General features: G+C 37.5%; 1 protein-coding gene across 1 annotated transcript; it reads right to left on the bottom strand.

Moving 5' to 3' along the window:
* Window positions 1-800: 800 nt before the first annotated feature.
* On the bottom strand, window positions 801-17,889 carry LOC148907164 (uncharacterized). Its single transcript, XM_089036446.1, has 5 exons — window positions 17,257-17,889; window positions 16,928-17,027; window positions 2,603-2,935; window positions 1,052-1,312; window positions 801-982 (listed from the first exon to the last, which is right to left on the bottom strand). Exons 1-5 carry the CDS (start codon window positions 17,887-17,889, stop codon window positions 801-803), a joined length of 1,509 nt encoding a protein of 502 aa, XP_088892572.1.
* Window positions 17,890-17,918: the final 29 nt, after the last annotated feature.

The following is a 17,918-nucleotide window of genomic DNA, read 5'->3' as shown; positions in this document are numbered from 1 at the left end:
GATAAACTTAATGCTTTCAGCTTCCGAAAGATTTTTCAACTCAATGCAGCTTTCTTTTGAAAAATCAGAAATCTCTTCTTCTAGAAGATTTTTCTCTCTTCTTGTAGTAATCATAATATGTCCTTTAGCTTGTCGTTTCCAGTGGCCGTCAAATAGCTTCAACATTTCAGTTGAAAGCTCAAGTTCGTCCAGGTTGTCGATCACAAGACACCAGTACTGTTTTCTTTGCTGTAGCCAACTTATTGTTTTTGACAATGTTTCTTGAAAATCTTCATCAAACGTCCCTATCTGTCGAGCCATTTCCCTCATTGAAAGATTAAACAGACTATTACTTTCACCTGATATCCAGAATACACCACCACTGTAGACATCTTTGTTCCTCCAAATGTGTTCAATAGCAAGTGAGGTTTTGCCAGTTCCACCAAGTCCATACACAGTCGTCACTGCATGGAGCAGTTTTCTTCTCTAATGGCTGGTTTAGAATTTCCAGCTCGTCAACACGACCATGGAAACACGGGATACGATTGGGAGCTTGAAAAGTAATAACTGCTTCTTGACTGCCTCTTGTGTCTTTTGCAGTTTCCAAGACCTCAACCCTTTTTTCTAGACAAGCATGCTTTTCGTCTCCTTCGTCTACTCTTTTTGTTAGCGTGTCTTGGTTCTTCTCTATACTATCAACTTTTACAGTAAGATTTTCTTGATCATCTTTCAAAGAGCTTACACTCTCAGCAATAGCAAATGTGCTATCAACCACTTCGTCTACTCTTCGGCTGATAATTTCCTGAGATTCTTTCATAGATTCAATCTCGTTTGTATTCTTTAAGGGCTTCGAGGATACTTTGCAAGGCATTGTTCACTCGAAGGGCTTCATCTGCTTGGCTTTTTGCAAGACGTTTTACATTTTCATTCAGCTGGGCAACTCCTGTCTCGATAACCTTGGCCAGATCTGCGTCCACGATGTTACCCATACAAAGTTGTAAACCTGGAAATGATGCAACATGGTATAAATAATGCTTCAAAGAGAGTTTTAGGAACAACCTGCCATCCATACCTTTTGCTTTCCAGTCTTGAAGCTCATCGATTATTTGCTTCTCTTCAGCTGGAGACAAGTTTAGATCTTGTACAAGTGACTCCATCTGTTGGAAGCACTCTGCAAACTTTGTTCCATTCCAGATCCCAAAGTTACAATGTGCCCATTCATTCCTGACGTCTTTTCGGACATGGCTGGACGACAGTTGAACTGCAGTAGAAAATACACTAGCAGAAGAGAGAATAACAAGTACTGCAGATATATCACAAGTAGCATCAAAACCTGTCAAAAGACGAGAAAAAATAAACAGAAAGTCAGTGCACTTTGGACACTGGAGCTTTGAAGACCCTTTGGCAAACAAGGCATGTACACTCTTATTTACGTATACTACGGCCAATCACGAAGTAAAACACTAATATGTAGCAAATTGCATATTTAATTACTTTGAGACAATGGTGTGCAATTAAGAATCTGGGAGCCAGGACAGCATCCCTCAAAGAAGGCAGCTGAAATTTTAATGACAAATATGCAAATTTTATCGAATACTATAACAAGCGCAATTTGAATCTGTAATTCAACGGCCGGGGGAGTGGGATATTTTCTCAAATCTCGCTGGTTGAGCATGCCATTTAATCTCGTCAGGACACGAATGTTAAGGTGCGGTACGTTGCAAATCGTAGAGCCAGTGTCACTGTCATTGCCACCCATGCAACAACAAAATTCTGTTGTTGAACTACAACAAAATTTTGTTGTTGCACTAAGCTCGGTAGAATCTCTCCGGCTCTACTCTTCGTAAAAGTGAAAATGGGTTGCTGCTTAAAATGCGAGAGATATTTGCTCTACAACTTGCAATGCAACAACTCAGCACCATTAAGGCATGGCTCTTTTGAGGAAATGATGGAAAATCAGTTATTTATTCATATCTTTGACAGTTTATAATGAATCTTTCCCAATTTTGGCTCGTAGTAGTAATTCTTCAAGGCAAGCAATTACCACATATGTGTTATCATGGAAACCATGTCACGTGACCACAAGGCCGCCATCTTGGATTTTTTAAACAAGCCTTTTGAAGTCCTATTGAAACTACTTCAAAAGTCATGAAAATCCATATTCCTTTTTATATTTGCAATACCTATATCGATCTAATTGGATATCTTGGAAATTATATTAAGTTTAATTTTTAGAATATTTTCAATTTTTTGGAAAAAATGGTTGTCACGTGACTTAGTTTCCGTGGCAACCAAGGCTTTAAGGTTCCTTCTTTTCACAAAAGACATTAACTTGCCAAGTTTGGGTAAGATTCGTAGAAAACTGGCTATGATATAGCTAAACAGTTTTTCATCTGAGAGCCATGCCTTAATGATGCTGAGAAAGTTTCACGACCACAACTTCCTTTTGAAAGCTTATAAGCCGGATTCCATTGAGTCAACAGTTTAACTAAAATTAAAATGATAAAGTACTCTTACTTTAATAAAGTTCCCCTCAATAAATCTCCAGGTAAATTCGTAAAACAGCAAAGAACTTGTAGTCCTTAGGATTTAAAGAGAAATCATTATGTGGACATTTTCTAACCTGTGAATTTAGCCATGGAAGGCTGCAAGTACAGCTTAGCCAAGTCAACTTCAGATTTGACATTGTAGTCGTAAAGGCTGGTTTTCTTCTTGTGTTTTGCTTCATTGTTATTGATGCTGCCATAATTCAAACTGTTGCACTTTCCATCTTTGGGTAAGTGTTTTTCGTGATTTTGCTTGTCAATATTTTGGGTGGTTTTCAGACGAGCGTAATGCTTGATCATTTCTGGTTCAACGAAATCTCGTAGAGGTGGTAGGAGGGTTTTGTTGAGACAAAAACCGGTTACAAGCCATCTTTTCTGATCATCTTCCACGTTAAAACTACTTCCACTTCCTGAAATTTAGAAACAGAGGTATCATACGTATCAGTAATACATTAGTAAACTTTATCAATTATAGGTCCAGATCATGAACTGATATTTTTGGCAAACGTAATCCAAAATATGAAATTTATTTTGGACTATATGGTTTGATACTTGAACTGCTTTACGAGTCAAAATTCCAAATCTGTAAGGAAAAATTGGGTGTCCCGAGCTTGTTTTCGAGATAATCAGCATTTAATGGAAGCCTACGCGCGAGCTTTTGGAGCAAAAATTGCGCCACCGGAAGTGATTAGAATCAAATTAAGATTCATAAGATACTAGTTATTTGCAGACACTATGATAGCACGAATGAAGGCTAGTCAATCATTCTACAATAATACGTGGATATTTTCGACAAAAAGACAAAGAGATGCATTGATTTGTCATATTTTGTAGTTTCGGTGCTCCTAAAAAATATTTAAATTTTTCTAAAATGTTGATATAACCTAGATTTTTAGGAGTTTATTCAAATAAGCTATTAAAAGATAGAGAGTCCCGTGCAAAATTTGAGAGTTTTGCCCTGTTGAAGCTCAAAACGCGTATGGTTCTTCAATAAAATCTTGTAGATTTTTCAGCGGTTTTTGAGCGCGCACACATCGTGGGCTCAAATCGAACGTTCAAAAGTAGGCAGCCACCTTAATCAATCTTTGGTCAAAGTTTGAAAAAAAAAAAATTACTTTTACTTATAGAACAGCGCCGTGTGAGTTTTTGTCTTGTCGTAGAACGATTTCCGGTTCATTAAGCGAACAAAATGCTGAATTTTCAGTGGCGGTTCTATGACCTGTTACGAGGTACCTCGCGCCAATACCACAGGAAAGTTAAGTCGGGGAAAAGGTGAAAAATTGGCGTCCAAAATTGACGGAAGTTAGGTTTCATAAAATTCGCGAAAACGAGCCTGGAACAACCCATTTTGGGAGCGTTCATAATTTATATATATACCCACTCAACACGTTTTTAGTGAACCTTCAAACTACAAACCTTTAGTAGACACTAAAATCATAAATATCAAACATATTGTCGATGGTTCCAAAATCGTTGTCGGAAAAAAAATGGCTGGTCCACCTCCAAATCCACATAGCCCCCCAATGCCACCCCATAAATTGTGAACGCTCCCTTTTCTTCTTAATTTTTAATGAGTGTTAAGTTCTCCCTTGTCAATAGAGTGGTTTTCATAAAACCATGAAACAAAATGTACTAATTAGAGTGTAATTCTCTACTTTCACATCCATATAATGCCTTGCGTCTTTGGGGGGTAACCAATCAAAAAACTGTCCCAAATTGAAAGGTCTCTTAATTGAATTTATACTATACCTGCTTTTATCGGTACAATACTGATTATCAGTTTATTCCAAGTTATTTTTGCGTGTACAGATCATCAAGAGTTTTGGTCTTACAGAAAATGTATTGACTTATGAAAAAACGTTTAAGATTTACCTTAAACGTCTTCAAGCTTTTATCTTTTTCTGTTTTTTACTTCTTCATTTTATTATTGGATACCAAACAAGGTATTGTCAACATTGTCTGATCAGCCTTCAGCAAAATAAGTGGGTTTTTACCCTCTGGTTACCCCCCAAAGACGCAAAGTATTATGGGGATGTGAAAGTAGAGAATAGTCGGATAAACACAATAGAAAACAAAAGTATTAGAAAGTAATAGTACTAAATAATCTAAAGTGTATTTCACGGAGGGTTTATGGAAACCACTCTAAAACAACTTTTCTAGTTAATAGTTTTTGCTAAAGAAGTCAGAAGCCTTGTATCATATTTTATCATACCAAATTTCAGAAGTCCGCTTAATTTTTTTAGAAGACTAAAGACTGTGCTATGAATCAATAAAGCTAATGAAAGCAAGCTTTAAAAAAAAAATGAAAATCCCTCTGACCTGATAACTGCAAGCTATAAGCAGTACTGATAGCGATGGGCTTGTTGCGTTATTCTTCCACAAGCATTTTTTCCTTTCATATCTCAGTTTTCTTTGCATCACTTTTTGTTTTGTTTTGGGCCTGTTTTGTTTTGGGCATGTTTTTTTAATTCACAGGCGCTTATTTTTCGGCGCTTGCCGATTCCTTACTTTCTGAAAGGCACAGACGCGTCTTCGGAAAGCGCGCGGAAATCCTTGTGATCGAATGTTTTTTTCTCAAAAAGAAACAGGAAAACCCAAACATTGTACTCCTCCAGTAAACTTATGGTACTTTTTAATATGGTTCCCATATGGTTTCCTCCCCAGAAGTTTGTAGCGAAAAAAGACGGCAAATTCGAGGTTAGTAAATTAGTTTGTAAAGTTGTTATTCGATCTTTTTACGAAAGGAACTTATAGGAAGTAGGAGTTCTTCCCTACCACAAGCCTATAAATTCACACATTTAAACATCTCCTAAGGTAAACAGTAAAATACAAAGAACGTCGGCTTTCTCAGGCTGCTGTAGAGAGAAACTGGCCGCAAACTGCCGCCCAGACTGTCATTAAAAAAAAAGACTTTTCAACAAGACATAAATATTCATTGGGACTTTTCACCTCCAGGCACAGGGTTCTAATGGGTCAAGGAAAAGTCAAGGGGAAAAGGTTGCTTTCAATATAGTATTTTTAATAGGCCACATTCATTATCTTAAAATTCAGGGACCGGTGTGCTAACGGTGGATATAGCCCCATACAATACAATACAATAGTAGGTTATTCAGGACGCAAATAATCAGTGAAATACAATAAAATAGTAAGAGCGAAAGCAAAAACTATAAAACGCAGCAAAAATAAACCGAATTAAATAAGCACCCTGAAAGGAAGTTTGGAGGTTAGCCTTATGTGAAAAAACTCCCTAAATGCAAACATACAAACGAAACAAAAGCAGCGGTGTGATATTAGTTAATAAATACATAAATTCTCTGATGAAATCTAAATCTAAATCACTGACTTTTAGAGAAAAATGATATATGTCTATAGTACTTATTTTTACTGGGTTGCCTGTGGAAAACAGTCTTAGAATACGTCTGGATTTTTTTTTCCTCCTCGACAAAATGGAAAAATTGCGCAATATTACCCATATATGGATTGGATGACGTGTTGATAACTTCATGTGCGAGTTCACATGCAGGCTATTGTGGAATCGAATGTGCATGTTCTTTGAGGATATATGTGGCCAAAATTTTATATCTTTAGCTTTTTATCGGGAGATGAGCAAAGTCCATCATTGAATAAAGTTGGCGACCTTCAATTTCTCGCGGTAGACTTTCATCGCAGAGTTTTACTAGTAAGTCATTTATTCTCATTCGTGTTCACTGATTCAGTGAGATTATTAAATGCTATAAACGAACATAGAAAGCATAGAAAAGTTTGTTCGAGTTTTAATTTTGATTTGAACGAAGACCAAAATAATTTTGTAAGGGCAATCAACAAGCTTCAATGCCACGGCAAACACTTTTAGTAACAGTCAACTCTACGCAATTATTTCTTCAATAAAATAATAAACGACAAAACAAGAACTTGAAAAAACACTAAAGAACAAAAAGAATACCAGTTCCGATGGAATCTTGAGGAAAAATCAGCCTAACTTACCATATAAATCAAGTGTTTCTCAATGAACTCTTTTAACTAGGCTTTAAACGATATCAGACCATATAAACGCCGTCTCGGTCAACAACTCGAAGATTTGCTCTAAAAAACAACCAGTGATATACAAACCCGAATAAAGACAAGCTGAATGATATTTCTAAGGAAATTCGTAGAAAGAATTGGCTTATTTGAGTGAGCAAATGAATGTTTTATGAGTGAAATACTGACATAACTTCTTCCATTGGGTTCATTTACAGCGGGCAAGTTTGGGCAATTTCATATTGTCGGGTCGTGGCAAGCTAGGTATAGTAGACTAGTGTGACATGCATAACGCAACACTGTTTATTTGTGTTCCACGGCTTGATTGATATCAAATCGGTTAAACCAGAAGCTAAACTCGGAGCTTTGACGTCCAGAATAAAATATGTAAAGGAATTTGTGGAAAAGCTCGTCTTATTTGGGTGAGTAAATAAAAATGTTCTGAGTGAAATACAATCACTAAGTGCTGAGTCAATTTTGTCAATTTTTCCTCTTAAGTTAGGAATTACAGCGAAGTATTTTCAAAAACTTGAAATACAGCTGTAAAAAAGGAGGGTGGACGACTTCGTTTATACATGCACGGAGATTACGGACGTTTATGTTTATGAGATTTTGCTTATCAAAACATTGGAAGACGTCATAACAAGGCAACCCAGTATACGCTCTTAGAGCGTCTTGTTTAATATATTATATATCAATTATTGAAGTCATTATGATATATGAAAATACTAAATTATATACTTAAATGAGCTTTCAGCTCATTTTTGAATGCAGAAAGATTGTCAGCCTCAACTACTTTCTTAGGTAGGTTGTTCCAAGATTGAAAGACTATCTTATAACACTCGATTAAAGATAAATGTGATGGATAAATCTTATCCAGTGGATGAATAATTCATAAATAAATTATTTATTGCAACAGCATCAACAACACTGGATAAGGATTTATCCATTGGATAGCACTATCCACCCTTTGTACAACCGGGACTTGAATGTGGGAAAAAGTCTGGGGGAAAAGCTTGCTTTTGAATAATAATCGAATAGGCCACATCCAATATCTTTAGATTCAGACTTCAGTGCATGGTTCTGAGGTCGTATGGTGCTTTATGTATGGTAATGATAACGATAATGCCTGGGGGGGGGGGGGGGGGGGGGGGAGGGGGGTACTCCCATATATGGACTATACGGGGATAATCCGCTGAACAGGGTATGGTTTTTCGAGCTTCTTGTCATAAACAGGGTATGCAATTTCACTCAAGTTCCAAGTTCTTCCTGAGTTTCTTGTCATATTCAGGGTTTCTACTTTGGTATTGACCGAAACTGGTTATCATGGTCGTAAAAAAACAATATGCGAGATGACATGATAATTGAAACAGGAACTCAATGCAATTAATTATATCTTTTGTCATAAACAGGGTCTACAAATTTGATTTTTTTTTTTTTGTCATAAACAGGGTACCCCCTTCAGAATCCCAGCGGCACACCCCTACCCAAATTCTCAATTAAGAAATAATTGGACGAGGAAAATTCTGAGGACTGACAAAATTGGATGAGGCCGCAAGCCGAGTCATATTTGGCAGTCAGAGGAATTTTTTGCATCTAATTATTTCTTGATTGGGGAGCATGAAATCCCATTACCTATTAATCATATAGCTGCCTAATTAATCCCATATCAACAAGACCTGTCCAATAGAGAAAATAATTGGACAGTTGCCTATATGGGATTAATGAGAAGCTGTATAATTATAATAATGATAATAATAATGAAAACTTTATTTTGTTGCTTTTTGTTTTACAATTGCAAATCTTGCTGGTAACTAGGTAATTTGCAATCGGCTACTTGAATTAAAGATAAATTCAGTTATACATGAAATGAAAGACTTATACCTCAAGATATGTACTTGGATACATACAAGAAGATGAGGAAAAAAACAAACAATAATAGTAAGAAATGAAATGATATGAAGATACTAAAAATTCATTAAATCAGGATTTTCCCAGTCTTTGTTTCGTTTACAAAAAAATGAAATATGTGGATCTAATGGCAATGTTGATTATTTTTCTTATTATATACATTTTATGTTTTTTCTCATATCCTACATGCAGCTGGTCGAACATTTCTAAAAATGTTGAGCTTTCCGCAGAGAAAACTCGAACAGAACTAATCGAGAGATTTACAAATTTAACAGATTTAAAATCACTACTTAATTTCCTTATGATATTTTTGTACTTTTTGTATTTTCGATCAACATTATTTTTCAAATTTGATTCAAAACCAACTGTTAGTAATAATAATAATAATAATAATAATAATTACAATTTGTAAAGCGCTTAACCAGTTATGCTGCTCTAGGCGCTGTGAAAGATGAAATACAAAATAATACAAAAATGATGATTACGATAACCAGAAAAGTAGTAAAGGTCAGACATTAAATGCTAATTTAAACAAATAAGTTTTCAAAGAAGTCTTGAATGATGACAAGCTTTCAAAGTTCCTAATTGAAGATGGAAGGGCATTCCAGAGTTCAGGTGCAGATGCAGAGAAAGAACGGTAACCATAAGATTTCAGTTGGTACTTTTTGTGTTTGAGAAGAAAAGCAGAAGAAGAACAAAGGCATCTTGGTGGAATATAACGAGAAATCAAATCAGAAATGTAGGATGGAGCCAGGTTATAAAGTGATTTGTACATGATAAGCAGAATCTTGAATTTGATGTGGTCAGCACAATAATGCAACAATACAAAGGAATCAAAAGCCCGGCTAAAAAGCTAAGTTTTTAGCTCATGTTTAAAAAATCAAATTGAAGATCTTATGTTAGGAGGAAGAGCAATCCATAGTTCCAGGGCCACAAAGTAAAAGTATCTTTTGCCATAAGTATTAAGATTGTTTCATCAAAAGATTTAAAGAAGAGGCGGATCTTAAAGGGCAAGAAGGAACATAAGAATTGACCTAAGTCACAAAGATAGGAAGGTGTTACAGTATGTAAAATTTTAAAAGTAAGTAAAAAAATCTTAAAAACGATACGTTGCTGCATTGTACATAGGAGTGATATGTTCTTGCTTCCGGCGCAATGACGACAATCATAGGGAATGTTATGTCTTGAAAGGTTTTTAATGAACGCTCATTCAGAATAGGTTTTACAAGTCGGACAAACTAACTCTAAAAGTCCCCAAGATAAAAGTGTCTGACGTCACAGATAAAGTCCCGTATGTGACAACCGGAAGTCGCTGTTGCTAGGCAGGTTCTAGTCTAATATATGACAATTTCCCCCCTCTAAATTTAGGGCTTGGAAATAACAGTCTCAAAAAAAAAAAAAAGTTAAATAACAAAAGTCCATATAGTTCATTCCCTATAACGAAGTGGAGGCCTTCTCTGTCTCTCTGGGTTTCTTCTTAGTCCAGGAGGTTGTTCTTCCTCCATCTTGGGCACTTCACTCACGCTAGGTTCCTTTTCTTTATGAGGAGACTCGGCTGGTTGAAATGGAGCTGGAACTGAGGTCTTTAGTGTTTTAGCCATTTCTGGGGTTGCAGCTGTTTCTAGAGGCACTGGAGTTTGTAGCAGGGGTTCTAAGTTTCTGTCAGCTTCTGGCCTAACCTTCATGTCAAGCATCCTGGGCCTCAACTGGTCTTCATGCCTCTTGTAGACGTGTTCATCCACTTGGATGTAGTATGAGCGCTGCAGCACATCAATCACAGTACCTGGTAACCAGCGTGGTCCACTACGAAGATTGAGCACGAAAACAGCATCTCCAAGTTCCTTGAATCTTGGTTCGCACTTACAATTTTTCTCAAACACAGACTGTTCCTTGTCACTGACAAGCCCAGGTCTCAGGTTAGAGAACCATGTTCGCAGCTGACGTTTCATGAGCAGGTGGCTAGGTGTGTCGCCAGTAGCAGAGTGTGGGGTTGTTGCAAGATTTTCTTCTAGAGTACTTCCATTGTCTTTCATCTTCTTCATGTGAGACTTGAAATGCTGAACATACTTTTCGGCCATTCCGTTTGACGCAGGGTGTCCTGGTGGTGTAAGAGTATGCTTTATGTTGTTTCTCAGCATGAACTCTTGAAACTCGCCGCAAGTGAATTGTGGCCCATTGTCCGTGACAATGTGTTCTGGAATTCCAAACGTGGCGAACAACTTACGTAGCTGTAGTAGGGTAGCTTGGGCTGTAGTGGAACCCATAGGTAAAACCTCCAACCACTTAGAGTAGGAGTCTACAACTATTAGGAACATGCGACCCATAAACGGGCCAGCGAAGTCCAGGTGTAACCTTTTCCAAGGACCTGACGGCCAGTTTCAGGCAGTGACAGGAGGGCTGGTGGGCTTGGGAGCATTTTCTTGACAGCAGGGGCATTGTTTTGTAATCTCTTCAACAGCGGTGTCTAGCTTTGGCCACCAGAAATGCTGCCTGGCCAGGGCTTTCATCCTAACTGTTCCCATGTGTTCCTCATGAAGGTCAAGTAGTAGGTTAGGTCTGAGTACAGGGGGTATGATCACTCTGTTAGACCACAACAAGCATCCTTGCTCGACAGATAATTCATCCTTTCGTGAAGAAAGGTCTCAATTCCTCATTTGGACAGCAGTTAGGCCATCCTTCTTTGGTCAGCTGCAGTACCTTGGAGAGGCATGGGTCACTGCTTGTTTCTATGGCAACAATTCTGGAAGTAAGTGGTATTCCACTCAGTGCATTAATGTCTATTGACATTACCTCCTCATTCTCCATTTCATGCTCAGTGGGTGTCTTCTGAATAGGAGATCTAGAGAGGTAGTCAGCACAAACATTCTCTTTGGATGCAATGTACTTAACTTGGTAACTGTAAGCGGACAGGATAATGGCCCATCTCTTTATTCTAGCTGCAGCAAGTTCTGGGATTCCACTGTGTTCACCAAACAATTTGACCAGTGGTTGGTGATCTGTGAGCAAGGTGAAGGTTCTTCCCAAGAGGTACTGGCGAAATTTCTGCATTCCAAAAATAATACCCAGGGCTTCCCACTCTATTTGTGCATAGTTTCTTTCAGTGCGCGTGAGGCTCCTAGAGGCAAAAACAACGGGTTTTAGGTCTCCATCTGCTGTTCTTTGTTGAAGGACTGCGCCCACCCCTGTTGACGACGCGTCACAGGCTAGCACAAGTTCAGCATTTTGATCATAGTGAGCTAACAACGCATGTTCAGACATCTCCTCCTTTATCCTTCTGAAAGTAGATTCATGGTTACTTCCCCATTTCCATTTCACATCCTTTTTCAGCAGGTCATACAATGGGGCCAGGCTACTAGCTAGGTTTGGCAGGAACCTTGCATAGTAGTTCACAAGGCCAATAAATGACCTGAGTTCATTCACATTGGTTGGCTTAGGTGCCTCCTTAATGGCTTTTACCTTAGATCCTGTAGGTAAAATTCCAGCAGATGATATTTTATAGCCAAGGTACTCCACTTCCGACAACAGGTACTTGCACTTAGACTCTTTAAGTTTCAGATCGTTATCTAGTAGTCTCGTCAAAGCACCCTTCAGGTTTACTAGGTGTTCCTCATCATCCTTACCAGTCACCAGCAGGTCGTCCATGTAAACCCTCACTCCAGGCAGTCCTTTCATGATATTTTCCATAGCACGTTGGAAAATACCAACAGCAGAATTAATACCATATGGTAGGCGGAGGTACTCGTGTGTGGTACAGTGTGTGTTAATGGTTGTCTATTTTAGTAGCATCATCTAAGGCTATTTGGTGGTATGCCTCAGATAAGTCCAGCTTTGTAAACTTCTGTCCCCCAGCTAGGCTAGCAAAAATCTCCTCCACCAAAGGCAAAGGATATCTATCCATCTTAGCTGACTTGTTTACTGTGGACTTGTAGTCACCACAGAGCCGTATAGCTCCAGAAGGTTTCACCACTGGTACCACTGGTGCAGCCCAGTCAGAGTGCTGCACCTTTCTGATCACTCCATCTTTCTCCAGTCTGTTGAGCTCCTCCTCAACTCTCTTTTTCATGGCAAAAGGTAAAGCTCTGGACTTGCAAAACACAGGTTGTGCACTCTCTTCTAATTCGATATGTGCCTCAAAGTCCTTTAGGCACCCAACTCCTGGTTTAAACAATTCTTCGTGTTCTTGTAGCAGCTTTGATAATTGTGACGGCTCAGGCTCAGGGTTTAGGACCGAAAAGATGTTTTCCCAAGGTAGTCTCAGCTTCAACAACCAGTTTCTTCCAAGAAGTGGGGGACCTTGACCATCAACAATGACAAGTGGCAGGTTAGCATATTGGTTTCCAATTTTAACTGAGACTAACCTTTCGCCGCGAACTCCAATAGGATTACCTGTGTATGAGCGTAACTTGGAACTGGAAGGCATAAGGTGAGCATCATTAAAGTACTTCTTAAAATCGTCCTAATTCATTAGGGACACCCGGGCTCCTGTGTCTAGTTGGAAATTAACAGGCATATCATTGAGTGTTACTTCAACACGGATTGGGGATCCATCTTGCGTTCATTAAAAACCTTTCAAGACATAACAATTGGCGACGAGGATGGGATTATGGCGTCTTTTGGAAAAATAGAGCAGTTTAATGGACAAGAAGCGGAATTTGAAGAATACGTAGAGAGACTGGAGCAGTATTTTGAGGCGAATGACCTGGGCAAATTAACCCTGAATGGAGATGGTTCAAACGAGGGAGACGTTGAAGCCCGTTTAAGGAAAAGACGTGCTATTTTCTTAAGTATTATTGGCCCTGCGACATACTCAGCCCTACGAAACATAATTTCTCCTAGCAAACCAGCGGAGAAAACGTATGAAGAGTTGGTAGCGGTCTTACGAAACCGTTTTGCACCGACAAAATCCCAGACAGTACAAAGGTACAAATTTCATTTACGTGTACGAAGAGAAGGAGAGAAAATAGCCGATTACGTAGCTGACCTGAGGAAAACCGCCGAATCTTGCAATTTTGGTGATAGTCTACATGATATGCTGAGAGACCGACTTGTGTGTGGAATTAAGAACGAGAAAATTCAAAACCGACTACTCGTGGAGTCTGACCTCACTTTCGCCAAAGCCTACAAGATAGCCATTGCTCAAGAAACCGTGGCTGAGGAGGCCACAGCATTGCAAGACAGCCTCAGACCTAGCCTTTCAGTAAACAGAGTACAGAACAAGAAAGATAAAGTCCCGTATGTGACAACCGGAAGTGGCTGTTGCTAGGCAGGTTCTAGTCTAATATATGACAGGGAAGATGGAAAGGAGAAAGAGAAAATAAACAATTATCAGAACCTTAAAATAGAAATAGAAAGACTGTGGATTAAAACATGTACTATGCCTACTCAATCATGTTCATGTCTTGCTGAGAAATAAAGGAATAATAATAAAAAAGATAATGGAAACTTTTTTTTACTATTTGTTGGCTACATATACAATTGTAAATATCTCTTTAAAAAAGGTAATTTACAACTGGCTGCTTAATAACAATAATGATGATGATAATGATGATGATGATGATGATAATAATATAAAGATAGAACTTCTTCAGACACAGACAGTTTAATATAGTGTAGGTCAATAGACATTTTGCCGGTTAAGGCTTTCTCAATAACTTTAGAGCCATATCATGTTAATTTACAACTGGCTGCTAATAATAATAATAATAATAATGATGATGATGATGATGATGATAATAATAATAATTTAAAGATAGAACTTCTTCAGGCACAGACGCTTTAATAGGTCAATAAACATTTCGCCAGTTAAGGCTTTCTCAATATCTTTTGAGCCATATCAAGTTAATTCAAGTTAATTCAAGTTCCCGTCAATAACAATAATAAATGAATAATAATAATGATATTAATGATGATGATGATAATGTATTTCTAGCATTCCCAAAATCTCAATGCCCTTACGAATTAAAATACATATAAGAAAAAAAAACACAAAATATATATGTACTAACAAACAATAATAATATATCAAATTGAGCTGATCTGCACAGTACATCAAGCAACAAATGCAGATGCTAATCACAAGACTCAGAAAAAATTATGATTCTTGTATGGGATGTCAACTGCCAACTGGTTGGCTCAGTTGGTTGGGCATCAGACTTTCATGTGGGAGGTCGTGGTTCAAATCGTGGACCAACACTTGGGGTCTTAAAATAATTGAGGAGAAAGTGCTGCCTCTGTAATTACTTCTGCAAATGGTTAGACTTTTAAGTGGATTGGATGACCACTTTAAATGGTGGTCCCGTCTCTCCACACTCATCATTACTAACCAACATTGTAGGGACATAAAAGAACCACTGAGGACGTAAAAAAACCCTGGCAGTGACCACCCTCAGTGCCTACACTTCGTGCTAACCATCTCTCATGCTTGTAAAATGCAATGTAAAGCGCCTTTGATTATATCCATATAGAAAGAGTGCTATATAAATCATAAATCATTATCATTATAAATCATTATCAAACAACTATGCAGCTGCTAATTATAAGATTCAGAAAAAAATCTGAGTTTTAAACGAGATTTGAATCCCTGCCCTGCCCTATAATAATATAATAAAACATGGTAATATATTGTTCACTGGTTGGCTAATTCAAAATAAAAGAAAAAAAAAGAAGAAGAAGAAACAAAACAAAAACAACAAAAAACAAATTAACTATGCATTGTCAAAAAATAAATAATCAAAAAGAAAAGTCTTGAAGTGCCTATGACCCTTATTTTTTTACTTTCTTATATCGAAATATAAGCTATTCTAAGAAACGTGTCAAAAGAATTTTTTGATTCTGATGCTTCTTTCTATTTTTTTCGAGCGGTCAAAAGTGCGAAAATAAGAAGATTCCAAATTATGACCGAGCGACAGGGGAGACTGGGCTAGTGACGTCATAGTAGCAACACTTTGTTCTTGATTTACAAAGAAATGTATGGGATACTGACAACGTCCTTGCGTTTCTTGGGGTTTTTTAGGAGTCTTTGGACTTTTAACTGCTTTCTTGGGCTTCTATGAGGAAGTTCATTATCTAAATATTCCATTTCCAGTTCTCATCGGGATTTATCAAACAGTTTTGGTGAGTGTGGTAACATTTCAGTGATTATTAAACTCTTAGAAGTATTTAGTGCAATCCTAAAAGGGCTGGAATGAATGGTTGAGACAAAATACCGGTACGATGTCTACGATTAACATAATAATACTACTAGTCACAATATTTTAATTCTTTGCTACCTCTTAGAATGCTCTGTAGATTTTTTACTTGAATTTCCCTCGATAGACAATCGTTTTATCTTAAAAGATAGGCATGCTAGATACTGTGAGAAAGGATAGAAAACTAATAGAGTAGAAAATATTATATTTGACTATGAAGTGAAACCATGTTGACCTGCAGAGTAACAGATAACTCCAGAGATAACTCTAGACTGATGATACGAAGTGTCATGCACCCTTATTTCCTCGATTGAACTACTACAGTATAAATACATATAATGCAATTCATGTTTAGATTTTGAAAACTGTTAAGCGACGAAGCCATGAACATTGAAAATGATTTTGTGAACTACCTGGAGTTATTTCATTGTTTCTCTTGTTTATATTTGATGTTTCTGACTTAGAAACGACCTGGAAGAATTTCGCGCGGCAAGGACTCGCATATTGATCCATAAATACATGAGATATTAATAAGAATAATGCTAAAAAATCTATGAGTTAAAGGGTGTAGGTACATGTAGTGTTTAGAGTTACTGTATGAGAAATATATAAGTTTTTGAAGCTAATCTATTACCCTTGATTCTGAGCTCGACAACCTAGTATGAGGTTTTCCTTGGGTTGCGATTTTAAAACTTTAAAATTTTAAATTTTAAATTGTTAAAAGTTCTCGCTGCTTCTCTTTTTCTTAAATTAACTCCAAAAAAATTTCATTCCTGAATTCTGAAGTAATTAACATCCTCTAACCAAAAATATGAGGCCTTTTGAAGAAAAAAACCCCCGGAAAATTGGTCATAAATACTAGTGAAATCTAGAGAGAATGAGGAAGCATCTAAACCCAATTTACTACTATGACGTCACAGCCCAGTCCCCTAGGTTATCATTTCACGCGGCCAGAGGTCAAAGAAATGCCGATTTTCTCACATTTGACCGCTCGAAAAAAATAGAAAGAAGCGTCAGAATCAAAAAATTCTTTCGACACGTTTGTTAGAATAGCTTATATTTCGATATGAAAAAGTAAAAAAAAAGGGTCATAGGCACTTTAAGGTGTTTTTTGAAACTTTCTTTGTCCTTGGAATTCCTTATATTATAGTGGTATAAGAATATTCACTTTTTTAGCAATGCTAAACAACAACTCGCCTAAAGGGTCACCAAAATACTAATACACAGCAGTATCAGATGCTTAGCCGACTGATAACCTCTATTTATTGCCTTCTAAAGACTAACCTGTTTGAACTGTCATAAGTTGAGTTCGTAAGGTATCTGTCTTTTCTTCTGTTGCTCTTGCATATTTTTCTCTTCCTCTTATAGCTTCTTCTAGTGTTTTCTTAAATAAAATAAACGAATCACTTTTATTTAAGTGTCTAGTCGTACTAGCGCTTTCGCACTAATTGGAGACACTTTTCACTCTCACTGCACTACCACTACATTTAATATTCTATTCAATATTCATGTTGATTTTTACGGAGGGAGGAAACCGGAGAACCCGGAGAAAACCCTCGTAGCATAGGAAAAAACAACACATCAAACAAACTCAATTCACATAATATGTTCACCTGCATCTTCTCTAATTCTTCAGGGTGCATTTTATCTTCGTCAGTTAGAGGTGCAGTTAGCAGTTTTTCAATAGCATTCTCCCATGCATTCTCTGTGATTGAAGATGAGACACTTGTGGAGTAGTGTTTTACAATCCTTATTAAGGCGTCTTTAATTTCATCCCAGAGGCGAACAAATTCCTCGTCTGTCAGTTCCATGGCTTCATACACATGCCCATTAAACTCGTTTCGAAAATATTTAATTCTAGCTAAATCAGCTGTTAAAGAAAGATCCGTGCTGTTTGGTATTCTGTCCCAACCGGTAGCCGGCGCTGTTAGGCTGCAGATCTCTCTAAGAAGTTTACAAAGCAAAGAAATATCAAAAGTCTTCGACTGACCATAAGTACCACGCGACGGGAATAGAATTTTCCATTGAGAAACGGTTAAAATCCTTTGCCTTCGCATTCGATTTAGCGTTGTGAGTACAGAAGGACTTGCCAAGACAGTTGAAAGATTTGCTGGTGGATGGATAGAATCGAATAGCTCTCTTAAAATTGTAGTTCCTCCGCATATCAGTAGTGTTGTCAGTCTTGTATAGTTGGTTCTTCCTCGTGATGCTTGAAAGACTTCTTCTGGATTTCGACTACTGGCCATATTTAACACCCTTATATTTGGTTTTATCT

The sequence above is a fragment of the Actinia tenebrosa genome, unplaced genomic scaffold (assembly GCF_029948245.1).
Source record: "Actinia tenebrosa isolate PJP-AT-01 unplaced genomic scaffold, QUT_ActTen_1.0 PGA_scaffold4__44_contigs__length_22323623, whole genome shotgun sequence".
Classification (NCBI taxonomy): Eukaryota; Metazoa; Cnidaria; class Anthozoa; order Actiniaria; family Actiniidae; genus Actinia; species Actinia tenebrosa.
This window is presented reverse-complemented; position numbering and strand designations above follow the sequence as displayed.

Bases quoted from the DNA above. Each gene is read 5' to 3' on its own strand.
- LOC148907164 (XM_089036446.1), bottom strand. From the start codon at position 17,889: ATGGCCAGTAGTCGAAATCCAGAAGAAGTCTTTCAAGCATCACGAGGA. The intron at 2,936-16,927 runs GTTAGTCTTTAG...TCTAAATTTCAG, and splicing joins ACTTATGACAGTTCAAACAG to GAAGTGGAAGTAGTTTTAAC. The intron at 983-1,051 runs GTATGGATGGCA...CATCATTTCCAG, and splicing joins TCAAGACTGGAAAGCAAAAG to GTTTACAACTTTGTATGGGT.